Source organism: Venturia canescens, chromosome 3 (assembly GCF_019457755.1).
Source record: "Venturia canescens isolate UGA chromosome 3, ASM1945775v1, whole genome shotgun sequence".
Lineage (NCBI taxonomy): Eukaryota > Metazoa > Arthropoda > Insecta > Hymenoptera > Ichneumonidae > Venturia > Venturia canescens.
This window is the reverse complement of record NC_057423.1, coordinates 25,443,841-25,460,187: the sequence shown is the minus strand read 5'-3', so window position 1 is coordinate 25,460,187 and position 16,347 is coordinate 25,443,841. Positions and strand designations below refer to the sequence as shown.

Sequence of the window (16,347 nt, the reverse complement as noted above, 5' to 3'; positions counted from 1 at the left end):
ATAAAATTAGACATAAGCACATACCGAAATGAAAAATTCCAGAAAAAACTGCAAAAAATAAATATACACGACAACTCTCTATGGAAAATGACTAAAATCTTCAAAAGAGAATACAATTCCATCCCTACACTAGAAAAAAACAATGTAGAAGCAATGAGCGACATAGATAAAGCTAATATGCTAGCAGATCAATTCGAAAGCGTACATAACATAGATCTCGATAATAACACTGAAGAGCAATTGAAAATAATAGAAAAAGTCCGAAATGAAATTGGCAAACAAAATGAAGAGGATTGGTACAAAAACCTGACTTCTCCCAAAGAAATCATAGAAATAATAAAAACACTCCCTGCTAAAAAAGCCCCCGGTATGGATAGAATTCAAAATATTGTATTAAAAAATCTTACAAGAAAAACAATAGTACAAATAACCTACATAATAAACGCATCGATCAAACTCTCACACTATCCAAGCCAATGGAAAACAGGTAACATAATACCCATCCACAAGCCTAATAAAGAAAAAAGTCACCCAAGCAGCTACAGACCCATAAGCTTACTACCAACCATAGGAAAACTCACAGAAAAAGTAATCTGCCGTCGAATGAACAAATTCGAAAATGCCAATAATATATTAATTGACCAACAATTCGGATTTCGCGAAAAACACAATACAGTACAACAACTAACACGAATCGTAACCGATGTTACAATGAACTACAACTGGAACAAAGTAACAGTCATGCTTCTCTTAGACATTGAAAAAGCCTTCGACAGAGTCTGGATTGATGGGCTAATATACAAAATGATAGAATTCAAATATCCCATATCGCTCATAAAATATATAAACTCATATCTCAAAAATAGACACTTACAGGTAACAGTCAATAATATCGTACACTCTACAAAGAGAAAAATAAGAGCAGGAGTACCTCAAGGCTCAGTATTAGGTCCAAAATTATTCAACATTTATCTCAATAATATACCAACCTTCCAAAAAACAGCATTAGCCCTGTTTGCAGACGATACGGCAATATATGCTCATGCACACAGTGCTAATATCGCCGCTAAACAAGTACAAATCCATGTCAACATACTACAACAGTTCTACAAAAAATGGAAAATAGCCCTAAACGAAACAAAAACAGAAGTAATTGTGTTCTCCAAAAAATTTAACAGAAAAAGTACAATATTCGAACCCATCAAAGTCAATGGACATAAAACCACACCTATAACAACAGTAAAATATCTTGGAGTACACCTAGACTCCAAGTTAACATTCAAAAACCATATCAATAAAACCATACAGAAAGCAATAGCTACTTTCAGAAAACTCTACCCCCTGATGGCAAAAAACTCGAAACTAGCATTCAACGAAAAATTATTAATTTATAAAATGATTCTTAGACCCATAGTACTGTATGCATCACCAGCATGGTGTAGTATCGCGCCTACAAATATGCAACTATTACAGAGATTCCAAAACAAATGCCTCCGACTCATACTCGAAGAGAATATATACGCAAGAATAACGGACTTACATAATAGAACAAATATCCCGATGATTAAAGACTACACCAAAGAACTAGCCGAAAAATTCTACGCAACGGCACTAGAAGTCAACCCACTAACACGCTACATAAAAAACTTAAAAATACACAACCTACCTTTTCAATACAAACACAAACTACCTCAAGATGTTCTAAATATATTTTACAACTAAAAATACAAAATACACTTGGGAATTATTTCCGCATCCCCAAGCTGACAATTTCCAACAGTAGGTTTTTTATCAATATGACTCAAATTTTTCCTACACAAAATCCAGTACCACGACCCACATTAACGTAACAATTTCCAATAAAACATCAAATACACCTAATTTCTAAGATCTCGATACAAAGTAGAACAATAAGAGAAAATAGTAGGTTAAGCTGAAAAGCAAGGGACTACGTACAATTAAGGAAAATGTTAGTATAGTTTTTATAACATATGATGTATCATCTGTTGTATGTTTTTTATAAAATTTATAATAAAGAGTTAAAAAAAAAAAAAAAAAAAAAAAAAAAAAAACCAGAATGTAGCCTCAGAGATCCTGGGCTCGAATCTCACTTCGAGTGAATTTATTTTTTTTTATTTAGTTAAACTTTTTTGCTGTCCCGTATGATGACAAAGATGACATAAATATTTCGAAAGGAGTCGTAGGACTTTGAAAAAATTTCGAGGTTCGTGGACTTTGAAAATTTTCGAAATTTTCATAAATCAGAAAAATGTCCTCTCACGATGGGTCAGAAACGCGTTTCATTCGATTCTGAATCGAATGAGACACACGTGTGGAGACAAAAAAAAAAAATTTTTAAAGGGAGCGTGGGACTTTGAAAAAAATCCGAGGTTCGAGGACTTTGAAGATTTTTCGAAATTTTCACAAATCGGAAAAAAGTCTTTTCATGATGGGTCAGAAACGCGTTTCATTCGATTCTGAGTCGAATGAGACACTCGTGTGGAGACAAAAAAAAAAAAATTTTTAAAGGGAGCGTGGGACTTTGAAAAAATTTCGAGGTTCGTGGACTTTGAAAATTTGCGAAATTTTCATAAATCGGAAAAATGTTCTCTCACGATGGGTCAGAAACGCGTTTCATTCGATTCTGAATCGAATGAGACACACGTGTGGAGACCAAAAAAAAAAAAATTTTTAAAGGGAGCGTGGGACTTTGAAAAAATTTCGAGGTTCGTGGACTTTGAAAATTTGCGAAATTTTCATAAATCGGAAAAATGTTCTCTCACGATGGGTCAGAAACGCGTTTCATTCGATTCTGAATCGAATGAGACACACGTGTGGAGACCAAAAAAAAAAAAATTTTTAAAGGGAGCGTGGGACTTTGAAAAAATTTCGAGGTTCGTGGACTTTGAAGATTTTTCGAAATTTTCACAAATCGGAAAAAAGTCTTTTCATGATGGGTCAGAAACGCGTTTCATTCGATTCTGAGTCGAATGAGACACTCGTGTGGAGACAAAAAAAAAAATTTTTAAAGGGAGAGTGGGACTTGAAAAAATTTCGAGGTTCGTGGACTTTGAAGATTTTTCGAAATTTTCACAAATCGGAAAAAAGTCTTTTCATGATGGGTCAGAAACGCGTTTCATTCGATTCTGAGTCGAATGAGACACTCGTGTGGAGACAAAAAAAAAAAAATTTTTAAAGGGAGAGTGGGACTTGAAAAAATTTCGAGGTTCGTGGACTTTGAAAATTTGCGAAATTTTCATAAATCGGAAAAATGTTCTCTCACGATGGGTCAGAAACGCGTTTCATTCGATTCTGAATCGAATGAGACACACGTGTGGAGACCAAAAAAAAAAAAATTTTTAAAGGGAGCGTGGGACTTTGAAAAAATTTCGAGGTTCGTGGACTTTGAAAATTTTCGAAATTTTCATAAATCGGAAAAATGTCCTCTCACGATGGGTCAGAAACGCGTTTCATTCGATTCTGAATCGAATGAGACACACGTGTGGAGACCAAAAAAAAAAAAATTTTTAAAGGGAGCGTGGGACTTTGAAAAAATTTCGAGGTTCGTGGACTTTGAAAATTTTCGAAATTTTCATAAATCGGAAAAATGTCCTCTCACGATGGGTCAGAAACGCGTTTCATTCGATTCTGAATCGAATGAGACACACGTGTGGAGACCAAAAAAAAAAAAATTTTAAAGGGAGCGTGGGACTTAGAAAAAAAACTCATGAACGGACCGCGGCGACGGGTCGAGATCGTGCTTGCACTCGATACGACATGGAAGCAACAGCTGTTATTTCGCTGTCCTTGTCGCTCGCATTGGGCTGGCAGAAATCAATAGTTGAAATATTTATCGCTAGGCGCGCTAGTGTCGATTCGTGGCTAGTTCAGACTTTTCCACCGTGAGGCGCTACCCTCGATTTTGAGTTGGTCACGTGAGCTCGATGACTCTTAAAATATCTTTGGGCCATGTAAATACATAGATATTCACTTGAATTGTTGCATGATGAATTTGGAAATTCATTTCAATAAGTCATTGGTTGCTTATTTTTCGTGATATCAAAATTTGTATCTTCCAAATGCAATGAACACATCTTAAGTTTGACAACATGATGAAGCGACACGTATATTGAGTATTTCCAGACCATGTTTACGATTGACATTATGGATTAAAAAATTCATGTGTGTGAGTCTACGCCTGATCATTTCTGGATGTGATCAAATATTTTGTCTGTGTATAACCATGGAGACATACTAAATTACACTATTTGATTTACTTCAACATGCAGCGTATCTGTCTGTCACTTTTTACACTATTTGATTTACTTCAACATGCAGCGTATCTGTCACTTTATTTATTGAATATGCCATAATAAGTTTCAAAAATGTGGTTCGGGTAATTTTAAAGTTTTTTGCCCCATAGCACCAAAGTTTGTATTACTGGTACGCAGCGAATACCTATGAACTTTGATATTCCTGCGAAGCGGTAGGTGTGCCAATCTTTACACTTTTTGGTTCCAACTGTAATATATGAATGAGATACATGAAACAATTATGCGTTCTGTTCACTTTCAAGTGCGCTGTCTTTTTTCCTTTTAGTTTTGGCATAATAAATTTTATGAATCGGTGGTAATTTTTTCTGTCTGTACCAAAATTTAGATGAATAAATCGCAGCGAATACTTGCAAATTTGGAAAATTCTGTGTATTGACATGCATGCCAGGTATTAGTACTTCCTTTTTTTGATTATGGAATATGGATATCTACAAATAATAAAAATTATACGTGAATTATAGGATTTGGAAATGGATTATAAATAATAATCAATAATAAAAAATAATGATGAATGATACAAAAAGTCAGCGATGGCCTGTTTATGAATGGCATAAGAAGTTATGTTTTCAAAATGCAATGCTCATATTAAAAAGTAAGCAATTCTGTTGGTCTTGACGCACTTCATACTTTTTCTTTTGTCCGGTTGAACCTTGGTGGCTACATGCAGAGTTTGAAAATTTTGTGCATCGACGTGGGTGCGTCAACTTTCTATCTCTGGGAATGATAATACGAATGGAAAAGATTGCTTCAAAAAGTCCTTGGAAGCACGTTTTTTAATGAAATAAAAATAACTAGCATTAGAATTCATTAAACATATGTGAAAATTGCGAATTCTGGTGGACTTGGTGAACATTATATATATTTTTTTCTTTCTCCTTCTGTCAAATTTTAAGGAAAATCAATCCAAAAATTCGTTTCATTGAAAAATCTTCATGTTTTCTTTATTCACAATGATTTCATCAAAACAGATGAAAACAAAATTTATAAATGAAGGGGGAAAATTCCACAATGATACAAAATATTGAAAAACCTTACGGAATATGATTTTAATCCCAAAAAATTATAGACACGTTCGAAATGGTTGAAAAATTGAGGATATCACTTCAAACGTTCGAAGAATATCAAACTGTTATAAATTGTACAAAACTTAAAGAAAATCATTGGAGAAAGGAGAATTATTTTTAAATATCACAATAGAAACATTGGAGAACTTGAGAAAATCTTATTTAAGAATATTTTTTGTGGTTTAGAACTACCACAGAAAAAAGATTTGATATCAAGCCGTAAAAATCCTTTCTCGGAGAAAAAAAATTTGGACAATTACATTGATGATCGCTCGTTTTCGCATTATACCACAAAAAATGTAAACAAAACTTCTTAAATCACACAACAAAAATGATTTCGAACCGTAAGAAAATATCAAATATATTACAATCCTACAGCATTAGTGTATAATGTTCTTCACTAGTATACTGATTGTGCGGTATCAGTCTTTTTTCAACGAATCAGATGTTACAAGCCAAAATCATATCTCGGCCTCCAACCCGCTTTCCACCGTGCTTTTGGGTTCCTAATTGACAAAACATATTAGAGTACAAGGAAAAAAATCGCTGAAGTCCAACAACAGACCTGTGACGAAATATTTCCAGTACAATTTTGACGAAAAATAGGTCTTTTTTCGTGAAAACCAACGTTATAAGCCGAAAATTATATCTCGGCCTCCAACCCGCTTTCCACCATGCTCTTTGGTTCTTAATTGACAAAACATATTAGAATACAAGGAAAAAAATCGCCAAAGTCCAAGGACAGACTTGTGACGAAATATTTCTAGCACAATTTTGACGAAAAATAGGTCGTTTTTCGTGGAAACCAACGTTATAAGCAGTAAATCGTAAATAATTCATAGCAATTTAAATTAAAATTATATATTCATCAAAACATAAATAAGGAACTTTCGCGAAAAAAGACGTGATATCAAACCATAAACTTCCCCTAGGGAAAAAAAGGTTGGGACAAGTACATTGATGGTATCGTGTTTGCTGATAATTCCATCCATAAAAAAAAAAACTTGGAAATCGATGCCTCATTCTTCTTATTTGATTCGAACAGCTAAATCAATTGAAAAAAATTCCATCTAATTTACGTGCAGCATTAAAATTTATTATATCAATTCGAGGCCAAGTATTTTCTAATGAATTGAAAAAAGTTACCACTTGAGTTACGTGCAGCACTAAAATTTATGATATCAATCAGTGGACAAGTATTTTATTAGTAACTCCAAATTTTGACATTATTAAATTGTTCTAAGAAGCTTTTAAATCCAAAAAAAAATCACATGAAAGCTAGTCATTCGTTACTCTATGGTGGCAAAGACTTATAAGAAAATCGATTTTTCTCAGACTTTCAGGATCCTTGGTATTATTCACAAAATTCAACGTCGATTGGATCGATACAAATTATGTTTAAATAAGTGTTAAAAGTACTTGTCCGGCCCATCACTATTCATTCAATAAAAAATCAATCATAAAAAAACGAAATTGTACGGCAGAATCTGGTTAAAAATTTGTTGAAATGCGATTCATTATTAGTTTAATGCTTTTAATAATAGTATAGGTTAGTTCTTATTCCGTATGGAATTCGTTCGCTGGAAGAATAAGTAGGAAGTAAAAATTGACATCATTGAATATAAACTGGAGAGTTATTTTGGAAGCTTGAACATATATATTATGTACAATTTGTTTCATTTATCGATGCAGAATAAAATCCCTTGTATATTGCGGAATAATTTGTTTCCGTTTTTTATTGAATTAGTGCAACTAAGTAAAAATTACTTGAAGATAATTCTCTCAATTCCCTCTGCATGAATACTTGTGACTTGTGAACCATCAGTTCTAGACAAGCCCTGATTTTTATTTGAATAAACAATTTAAACGGAAAGTGATGGGCCGGACAAGTACTTTTAACACTTATTTAAACATAATTTGTATCGATCCAATCGACGTTGAATTTTGTGAATAATACCAAGGATCCTGAAAGTCTGAGAAAAATCGATTTTCTTATAAGTCTTTGCCACCATAGAGTAACGAATGACTAGCTTTCATGTGATTTTTTTTTGGATTTAAAAGCTTCTTAGAACAATTTAATAATGTCAAAATTTGGAGTTACTAATAAAATACTTGTCCACTGATTGATATCATAAATTTTAGTGCTGCACGTAACTCAAGTGGTAACTTTTTTCAATTCATTAGAAAATACTTGGCCTCGAATTGATATAATAAATTTTAATGCTGCACGTAAATTAGATGGAATTTTTTTCAATTGATTTAGCTGTTCGAATCAAATAAGAAGAATGAGGCATCGATTTCCAAGTTTTTTTTTTTATGGATGGAATTATCAGCAAACACGATACCATCAATGTACTTGTCCCAACCTTTTTTTCCCTAGGGGTATTTTATGCGCAAACCAGGAGCTGGTATTGCCCCCGCTGTGCGCCCATTCTCTGTCTCTCTCGCTCGGCGACGCAGAAGGAGAGGAGGTAGCCGCGTTCAGCGTAGTGCGTGACAAAACGTAAGAAATCGTGCAAAGGACGTAAGTCCAAACGTAAACATGCTCAACTTACGCCCGTCTGTCTCTAAGAATTCAAAGTTCCCGAAATGATGGATTTTAAATCACTAACGTTACATATTTCAGGATCGACTGGACGGATTTACTTGCAACAAAGACCAATGGAAAGGGAAAAATCGAAAAAAAATCAACACCAATTTTCATGTTCTTTCATAAAATGATTTGTTTATGAGAGCCGTTTGAAAATTCTGTGACGTCATAAAACTGGCATATTCGCGTATATAAGAGTAGCGGCAGGGCTCGCGCTGGCTTTTCGTTTACGCCGCAGTTTTTCCTTTTAATACTTGGCGTCGAGCCGCTACCGCGTCTCTTGATATTAAGTTATCTTACTAGCTATGAATTCATTTATCGACGAACGATGATGTGAGTTTAGAATTGTAGATTTGAGAAGAAAAAGTGAGCGGTGTCCAGCTTGATACTGGGACGTAACACCGTTATGAAGTTCATATTCGCAAACTTCCACGCCATCCACGCCAAGTTTGTGTGTAATTTTGACAGTGAATTTGTGCATTAAATTGGAATAACAATATCTTAATCGCAAGATCATTCTGGGAACGCTTGAAGTCACAAAACTCTTTAGCCAGTACAGTTGGAGGTGTAACATGATTCTTTGCAGAAATCAAAATTTATTCAAAATCCTTGGCTATGCTAAAATGATCTCATATTTTTTTTCTTATCTTGATCATCCTACTATGTCATTTTAGCAATAAATAATGGGTAAGGAAATTTTTCATTTACTGAAAATATAGTAAAGATCATTCGAAACTAGAGGGGCGGTTTTTTAATACTTGGCGTTCTTTTTTCACTTTTTTGAAGTATTTTTATAGTGATTTCGCTTTTTTTTTAGAAGAGTGACAATTAGTAAATATTTTGGAAAATTATACATTTTTTCTTATCTCCAAAAAATTTTTTACAAATGATTTGTTTAAAGTTAAGTAACTACCTTCAGATGGCGAAAGCAATCAACGCTACTAAATATTTATTTTTTCTATGTTGACGGACAAAAACTGTTTAGTCAATTTCAAATGATGTAAATCTTGTCTATATTAGAATGGTCTTATATTTTTTTCGCTATCATGAAACAAATAATAAGGAAGAAAATTTCAAATTAACAATGATAATATGTGAAGATCATTCAAAACTAAGGTTGCGGTCTTTCAATATTTGTCGCGCTTTTTTTTTAACTTTTTTTCAAGTGTTTTCACTACCGAGGAAAAATTTCCGAATAAAAGACCAAAAATGTTACGCGCTCTTTTTTCTTCTACTAGGCCACTGGTTTAGATCTCGGATGCAAGAAGGAGCATTTTAAAGGGAAGAGCTTACTTTGGTTTATTTTGGTTTACTTTGGTTTATTCGAAAAGTCATTACGACCCTTTTTACGGGTGCTACGTCATTTCGAAAGACGTTGATTTTTGGTTCGTTGGATTCCCCTTTCAATTGGACCGCGTTTTCACATGAAATTTTTTCTACTCAATTCTACGAGCGAATCCTCAAAAGTTGAGGTTTTAGATTCAATTTTTTTATTGGAAACGATTTTTTCGCTCAATCATCGCGTTTTTAGCAAAAGAAAAATTTTGAAAATTCCCGCGTATCGCGAGAAATATTAAATTTCACACGATATTTCAAGCGTAAAAAGAGTCGCGTCAGCGATTGTTTATTCACTAAATTTTTTTTAACATTTTCCGCCATGCAATTTTCAGTGAAACTTCAAGTACCTCGATTGTCGTAACTCTGAAACAATGAGGTTTTTTAATGAAATTTGAAGGAAAAGTTTTACCTTTTATTCAATTTCAGCTCATGGGAATGATATCAGATTTTTTTAATTTTTTACATCAAACAGTTATCGATAGATCTAGGTTTTTCGAGAATCATGAAGTCGTATTAGAATATTCAACGTAGAAAAAGTGTCATTTTTCGCTTTTGAATTTTTTATTGATCGATTTCTTTATAATAAGACATGGCACGAAACACTGAAATGCATTCTTGAGAAACTCATAGAAAAAATACTGTGAATTGTGTAAAAAGTACTCATAAAATGTTTGTCTCATATCAAAGAAACTACCTTTGGTGTACAGCACTTTTTTTCACAATTCACGAAATTCACAAGTTTTTAAAAAACGAGCATTGGCATCTCATACCACGTATTCGCTCTGTGTACGTGGGCGGAGCCAAAAATCGAATACTACTGCATTAATAGTATTAGTGTATTCATGCATACTGCCAGCACCACCGTAAATGGAACTCCGGCGTTTTTGGGGGAACACGTATACACGACACACGCTCACTTTCAAAGTAGTACGAGCGCACTACTTTACGCGCACGGAGCGAATAACCTGTTGACTGGTATATACAAAAAAAGTCGGGTCAGTTCTGGTAATAATGTATGATATGCGTACATATTGAAATCTTATTTTTAATTTTCAACCGATTGGGATGAAAAAGGGTTTACAAGGATTTTTTGTGTTGCCGAATCGACTTCCGGGCTTAATTTTCACCTTGAAAGAGGTGAAAATCGAGCGTTAAGGCTAACATTGTTAGATTTTTCAATGGAAAGTTATTATGCGATATTACCCGAAAATTCCAAGTTCCACACTAGACTCTTTTGTCGAAATAGAACTCAATTCACTATCCCCGAAGAAATTAAAAATAAGGGTCGGGGTGAAATTTTCAGATTTTTCAATGGGAAGTTTTTATGCTATATTACATAAAAAGTATTCGTTTTTGAGGATACCAGATTCTTTTATCGAAATAAAATAAAATTCACTACCCGCGAAAGGATGAAAAAAAAGAGTTGGGGGTGAAATTTTCAGATTTTTCAATGTGAAAGTTTTTTATATTACATGAAAATTGAAAGTTTTTTAGGACACGAAACTCTTTTATTGAAATGAAAAAAAAATCACTATTCCCTAAGGGGTGAAAAATAAGGTTTGAGGGTGAAATTTCCAGATTTTTCAACGAGAAATTTTATGCTTTTCCACATAGAAACTGTATGTTTTTTGTAGAGCATGAACGTCCTTTATCGAAATAAACCAAAACTCCCGATCTGCCAAGGGGTGAAAAATGAGGGTTGGGGGTGCATTTCAATAGAAGAGTCTAGTGTTCTAAAAAACTCAGAATTTTCATGTAATATAGCACAAAAACTCCCTATTAAGAAATCTAAAAATTTCATCCCCAAACCTTATTTTTCACCCTTTCGCAGGTAGCGAATTTTATTTTACTTCGATGAAAGAATCTGGTACCCTCAAAAACGAACATTTTTTATGTAATATAACGCAAAAATTTCCCATTGAAAAATCTGAAAATTTTACCTCAAACCCTCATTTTTCACCCCCTCGGAGATAGTGAATTTTATTCATTTTCATCCTAAAAAATTTGGATTTTCCATGTAATATAACATAAAAACATGCCGCTAGCAAATCAGAAATATTCACTTTCAACCCTTATTTTCATCCTTTTCGAAGGTAGCTACATGAAAATTAAGATTGGGAATGAAATCAGCAACCTCGAAAATCCCAAGAAACAAATTTTCATGTATTTCGGTAATTTATTGACTCGTGCCAGTTTTGGCACGAAAACCAGAAAAAAAGCTTACTAGTCAACCGGTTAATAATAAAAAATCAAAAGTAAAAATGAAATTTTTTCCACTCTGTATATTCTAATACGGCTCCATAGTTCTCGAAAATTCCAGATCAATTTATTAACGTACCATGTAGAAATTTTTGGTTAACAAAAATTAGCAAAAAAATCTGATAAAATTTGAATGTGTTGGAATTGAAGAAGAAAAATTTTTTCTCTCCGAATTTTCCAAAAAATCCCATTGTTTTACTACAGTTACCCCAATCAATGTACTCGAGGTTCCGCTGAAAAATAAAAAAAAAAAAAATATATCGAAAATTGAGGAGACAAATTGTTTTATCTGAACTTGCAGCCCAGTTGAAAAAGAAATCAAACGAACGAAAATATCAATGTTTGTTGAAACGATGTAATACCCGTAATGAAAGTCGTAGAGACTTTTCGAATACACCAAAGTAAAGCTAAATGTCTTCTCTTCAAAATGCGCCTTGTTGCATCTCAATATCTAAACCAGCGGTGCAGTAGCATTAAATAGAACGTGAGAACATTTTTGGATATGCGTATAGATCTCTCGCCACGCTACGACGAGTGGGAGAGAGAGGGAACGAGTCTTCGCGCGCTGTCTCTCGCGCTCGATCGGGAGCGAGTAGAGGGGATATCGCGTTCAGTGGACTGGGCGAAACGAAACGGGACAAAAGTAACGTTTCGTGCAAAGGACGTATGTCTAAAGGTAAACAAACGCTACTTAAGTCTTTCTGACTCCAAGCGACTAGAGCGTACCGAAACAATCGATTTTAATTGCTTAAATCATCATATCTCGGGATTGAGTAAACGGATTTACTTGCAATAAGGATCAATTGAAAGAGAAAAATCGAAAAAAAATTATCACTAATTTTCAGATTTTTAACTACAATGGTTTATCCGTGAGAACGGTTTGAAAAACGTTATGACGTCATAAATCGACATATTCACGTATATAAGAGTGCGGCAGGGCTCGCGCTTATTTTTCTTTTACACTCTCGTTTTTTTTTTAATACTTGGCGTCGAGCCGCTACCGCGTCTCTTGATTATTCACTAACTGTGCGAACGTTTGTTACATTTGTCCCGCACTTCGTAACGTCAAACCCCGACCGGTTCGTTACGACACAGCTATCAAAGGGAACTCGCATATATAACCTACATTACTACACATGATATATAATCACGCAACCGACGATATATGTACACTTGACAATATTCCGCGCACTCTGGTTTAATTCAAAGATTATCTCAGTTGACACTTATTTCCAATCGAACGAAATAATGAAATATTGAAAAGTTTCGTTGACATAAGCACCACGCATTTTTTTATATTTTTCATTTTCACACACAGACCACAGTCTACATTTACGCCAGTGCTGTCAGATCGTGGGTAAAATGTACCCCTTCTCAAGCGCCTCGCGCGATCTCACACAACGTGAGTGCGTACGTCGGTGTGTCGAGATACCGAGGCTAGCCGAAGGAAGCCGAGTCAAGCTGCGGCTAAGCGAGGAGAAATGTTTCCCCTACCAAGCGACTCAAGCGTCGCGGAGAGCGTACACACACAACGACGCTGTGTATACGTGTATCGTTCTCTCCAAGAAACCGAGCGAAGCCGAAATTGGCCGAATGTAAAATAAGGAGCGCGGGGAAAATCCTGCTTAGAACATTTATTTCTTTGTTTTTTTTTTTTATCTATAATAAATATAATCATAAATCTTTGTAGCAATTTATTTCTTTTTACTGTTTTAGATATGGAATGTTATTTATTTAAATTATTTTTTTTTATTGTATTGCTGGAAATACAACAGTTTGGCATGCTGTTCTATCGACACTCCTATATAAATCATGATTATAATTGCGATAGAACAGCACACCGAGCTGTTGTATTTCCAGCAATACAAGAAAAAAAAAAGAATTCAAAACAATATAAAAAAAATATATATCCATGTGTGGGGGATCGATCCCGGTACCCTTCGATCCGAAGTCCGATGCGCTATCCGCTGCGCTACCAGCCATCCGATGATAACCATTAAACGGACCTGGTATATAAATCGTGATTCACGATTTATCGTTGCGTCTCGCTCTTCGGTCAAAGCAACTTTTTTTCTCGATTTAATTCAATTTTTAATGTTTTTGTTTTTCTGGCAACAAAAGAGCTCAACCTCGACATGCTGTTCTATCGAAACTGTGTTCTATCAAAAATTGTAATCAGTAAATCGTTGAAAATGACTCGTTAAACGTGGGCTCTCATGGAAGCTGTCAAAAAATTGCGAACTCCAACAATAAAAATCTCAATTTTGATTTTCTTTTTTGCGTTTTGATTTTATTTTCTGCATTTTGATTTCATTTTTTGTGTTTTGATTATCTTTTATGCATTTCGGTTTCCTTTTTTGCGTTTTGATGGTATTTTCTGCATTTTGATTATCTTTTTTTTTGTTTCGATTTCATTTTCTGTATTTTGATTATCTTTTTTTTTTGTTTCGATTTCATTTTCTGCATTTCGATTTCTTTTTTATGTTTTGATTTTTTTCGGTTGTATCCTGTGATAAAATATTTTGTATTTCTTGTTTAAGAAATTTTGTTGTGTAAAGTTGGAAAATAATTTTTTCATAAGGTACGCTTGAACCTCAATATATAATTATTCTTTAATTTCCCAATCATCGTTAGCATCATACGCAAACACACTCATTTTCTTCACCTCAAGCTTACTGTTTCTTGAGTACAAATGACAGGAAGACATTAAATCAATCCAACTTCTATCAACCACCATCTCCGACGCACTTTCATTCCGCGATTTGGCTGCAGCTTTTAGCACACAAATCGAATTCAGGGTTACTGAATTAAAACTGTTCCTCTTCTTTGTCTTAACGTCAGGAATGAGAGAAAATGCCCTTTCAGCCTCAGCATTTGAACGGGGGAGTACTCTAACAATACTCAATAATTTTCGTAAAGCTGGAAACTGAATGATTCCATCTGAATCAACGAAAGTGCAAATTTCAACCCACATCTGATCAAATGATAATTCCCTCCATCGTTTTATCAGATTAAAATCCGCACAGAATAAAGAACGCCATTCCTCTTCCAGGGATACCTCTTCCGGAACACCAAGAGTACGGCAGACGTTTTTTAAACGAGAAAACGATGTTTCTCTGTCAGAATCGAGAAGAGCAGTTTCCGGCTCCAGAACTGTTAAATCAGACAAAAAGATATTGTCGAACGGAAGCCTTTCGCGAATTTGTTGTGCAGCTCTTAGATAAAATTGCAAACAATTGTAGCGAACTTTGTTGATGTCTGAATTTTGACCATCCGGTGAACTCTGTAGAGCGATCAAATAATTTTTACAATCTGCTCCGATATCAATCTCAGACAAACCGAACTGATTACCGCCACGACTAAAATCAATATTTCGAGCCTCTTTATTAAAAATTTCGGGTTTCAACATCAGCGGTTTCAAAAATCTCTGAAGAATTTCACGAAGCAATCTCGTCGACGAAAGTTGCAACTGCTGAACCAATGTATCGCTCCCTTGAAAATAAGCATTTATCTTGTTAAAAGAAGCAAGAGCAAATCTTAAGAAGAGCAGATACGCTTTTGTCATGGGTTTATTCATGATATCAAGCAAGTCGACGGCAGTTGCACTTTTATCCCGAGCTTGATCTGTTAAAAAAACATGTATCGTGGACCAATTATCCAAAATTCGACCAATAGCTATTTGACGAGACAGCCATCTTGTCGGAGCAAACTTCAAAATTTTGGACGGGTGATGATCGAACGTAATTTGAAAATCACGATACAAAGCTGCTCTTTTAGGGCTTCCATTGATAAAAGTAGGAACTCCCGTGACAAAGCGATGGACGTCTTCTGGTATAGCCGAACATGCATCTTTAGCGATTATAGCTAAAGAATGGCAAATACACGGCAGCGTCAAAATGTTCGGAAGACGTTGCACCATACGAGTCTTAAAAGAATTTTTATCTCCAACCATCACAGATGCATTGTCGCATGCAAAGCTGATGATGTTGTCGAAGGGAACTTTATTTTCTGCCAATGCATCACTAAATTCTTTAAAAAGAGCTTCCGCCGAACAATCAACTGCGTTGACATGAATTAATTGGAGTAATTCTGTTTTCACCAGAAAAGTTTCTGGATTGACGTAGCGAACCATCAATGTCATCCACTTATCACCCGTAATGTCAGAAGTCTCGTCAACATAAACAGAGAACTTCGTCTTCTGAAGATTTTCAATAATCCGTTGTGATTCGTGAACACTGACGACCTTATTGATGATTCCAGTTGTTTTCGTTTTGCCCATTTCCATAGCTTGTAAGACAGCAGGTTCTTTACCAATGCACTTAAACAATTTTAAAATTTTTGGTGCCATCGCTAGAGGAATGTTATTTTCAGCTACAAATGCCGCAAACCGTATTTCAGCTGCTCGTACACGCTCAGAAAAGTTCAGTTCAGGTGGAGATGAAATTGAACCAACCTCTTCTCGAGAAAAATCGCTTGAAAAAGAATCAACTACCGGAGGCACTACGCTACCAGATACTGCGTTATCAAAATTAAAACCCTTCAAATGCATGTCTTTTCTATGTGGTTCAGATTGGGAATGTCTCAGGATTTCTGAAATTCCACAAGACAAAGTTTTACCACATGCATCGCATACATATTTTGTTGAATCGTACGAACATTCTTTAACCCATTTCCTCCACTCGGGATGAGTGTCGTACCATTGATGCTGAAAGCTCTTGGATTTTTTGGGTTTCTTAGTCGAGGGCTCATCTGATAATTCCAT

The 16,347-nt window shown here is 34.8% G+C and overlaps 1 protein-coding gene across 1 annotated transcript; it reads right to left on the bottom strand.

The window, feature by feature from the left end:
- Positions 1 to 14,190: 14,190 nt before the first annotated feature.
- On the bottom strand, positions 14,191 to 16,347 carry LOC122408506 (zinc finger protein 862-like). The gene has a single exon (XM_043415300.1). The coding sequence runs from the start codon at positions 16,345 to 16,347 to the stop codon at positions 14,191 to 14,193; it is 2,157 nt and encodes a 718-aa protein (XP_043271235.1).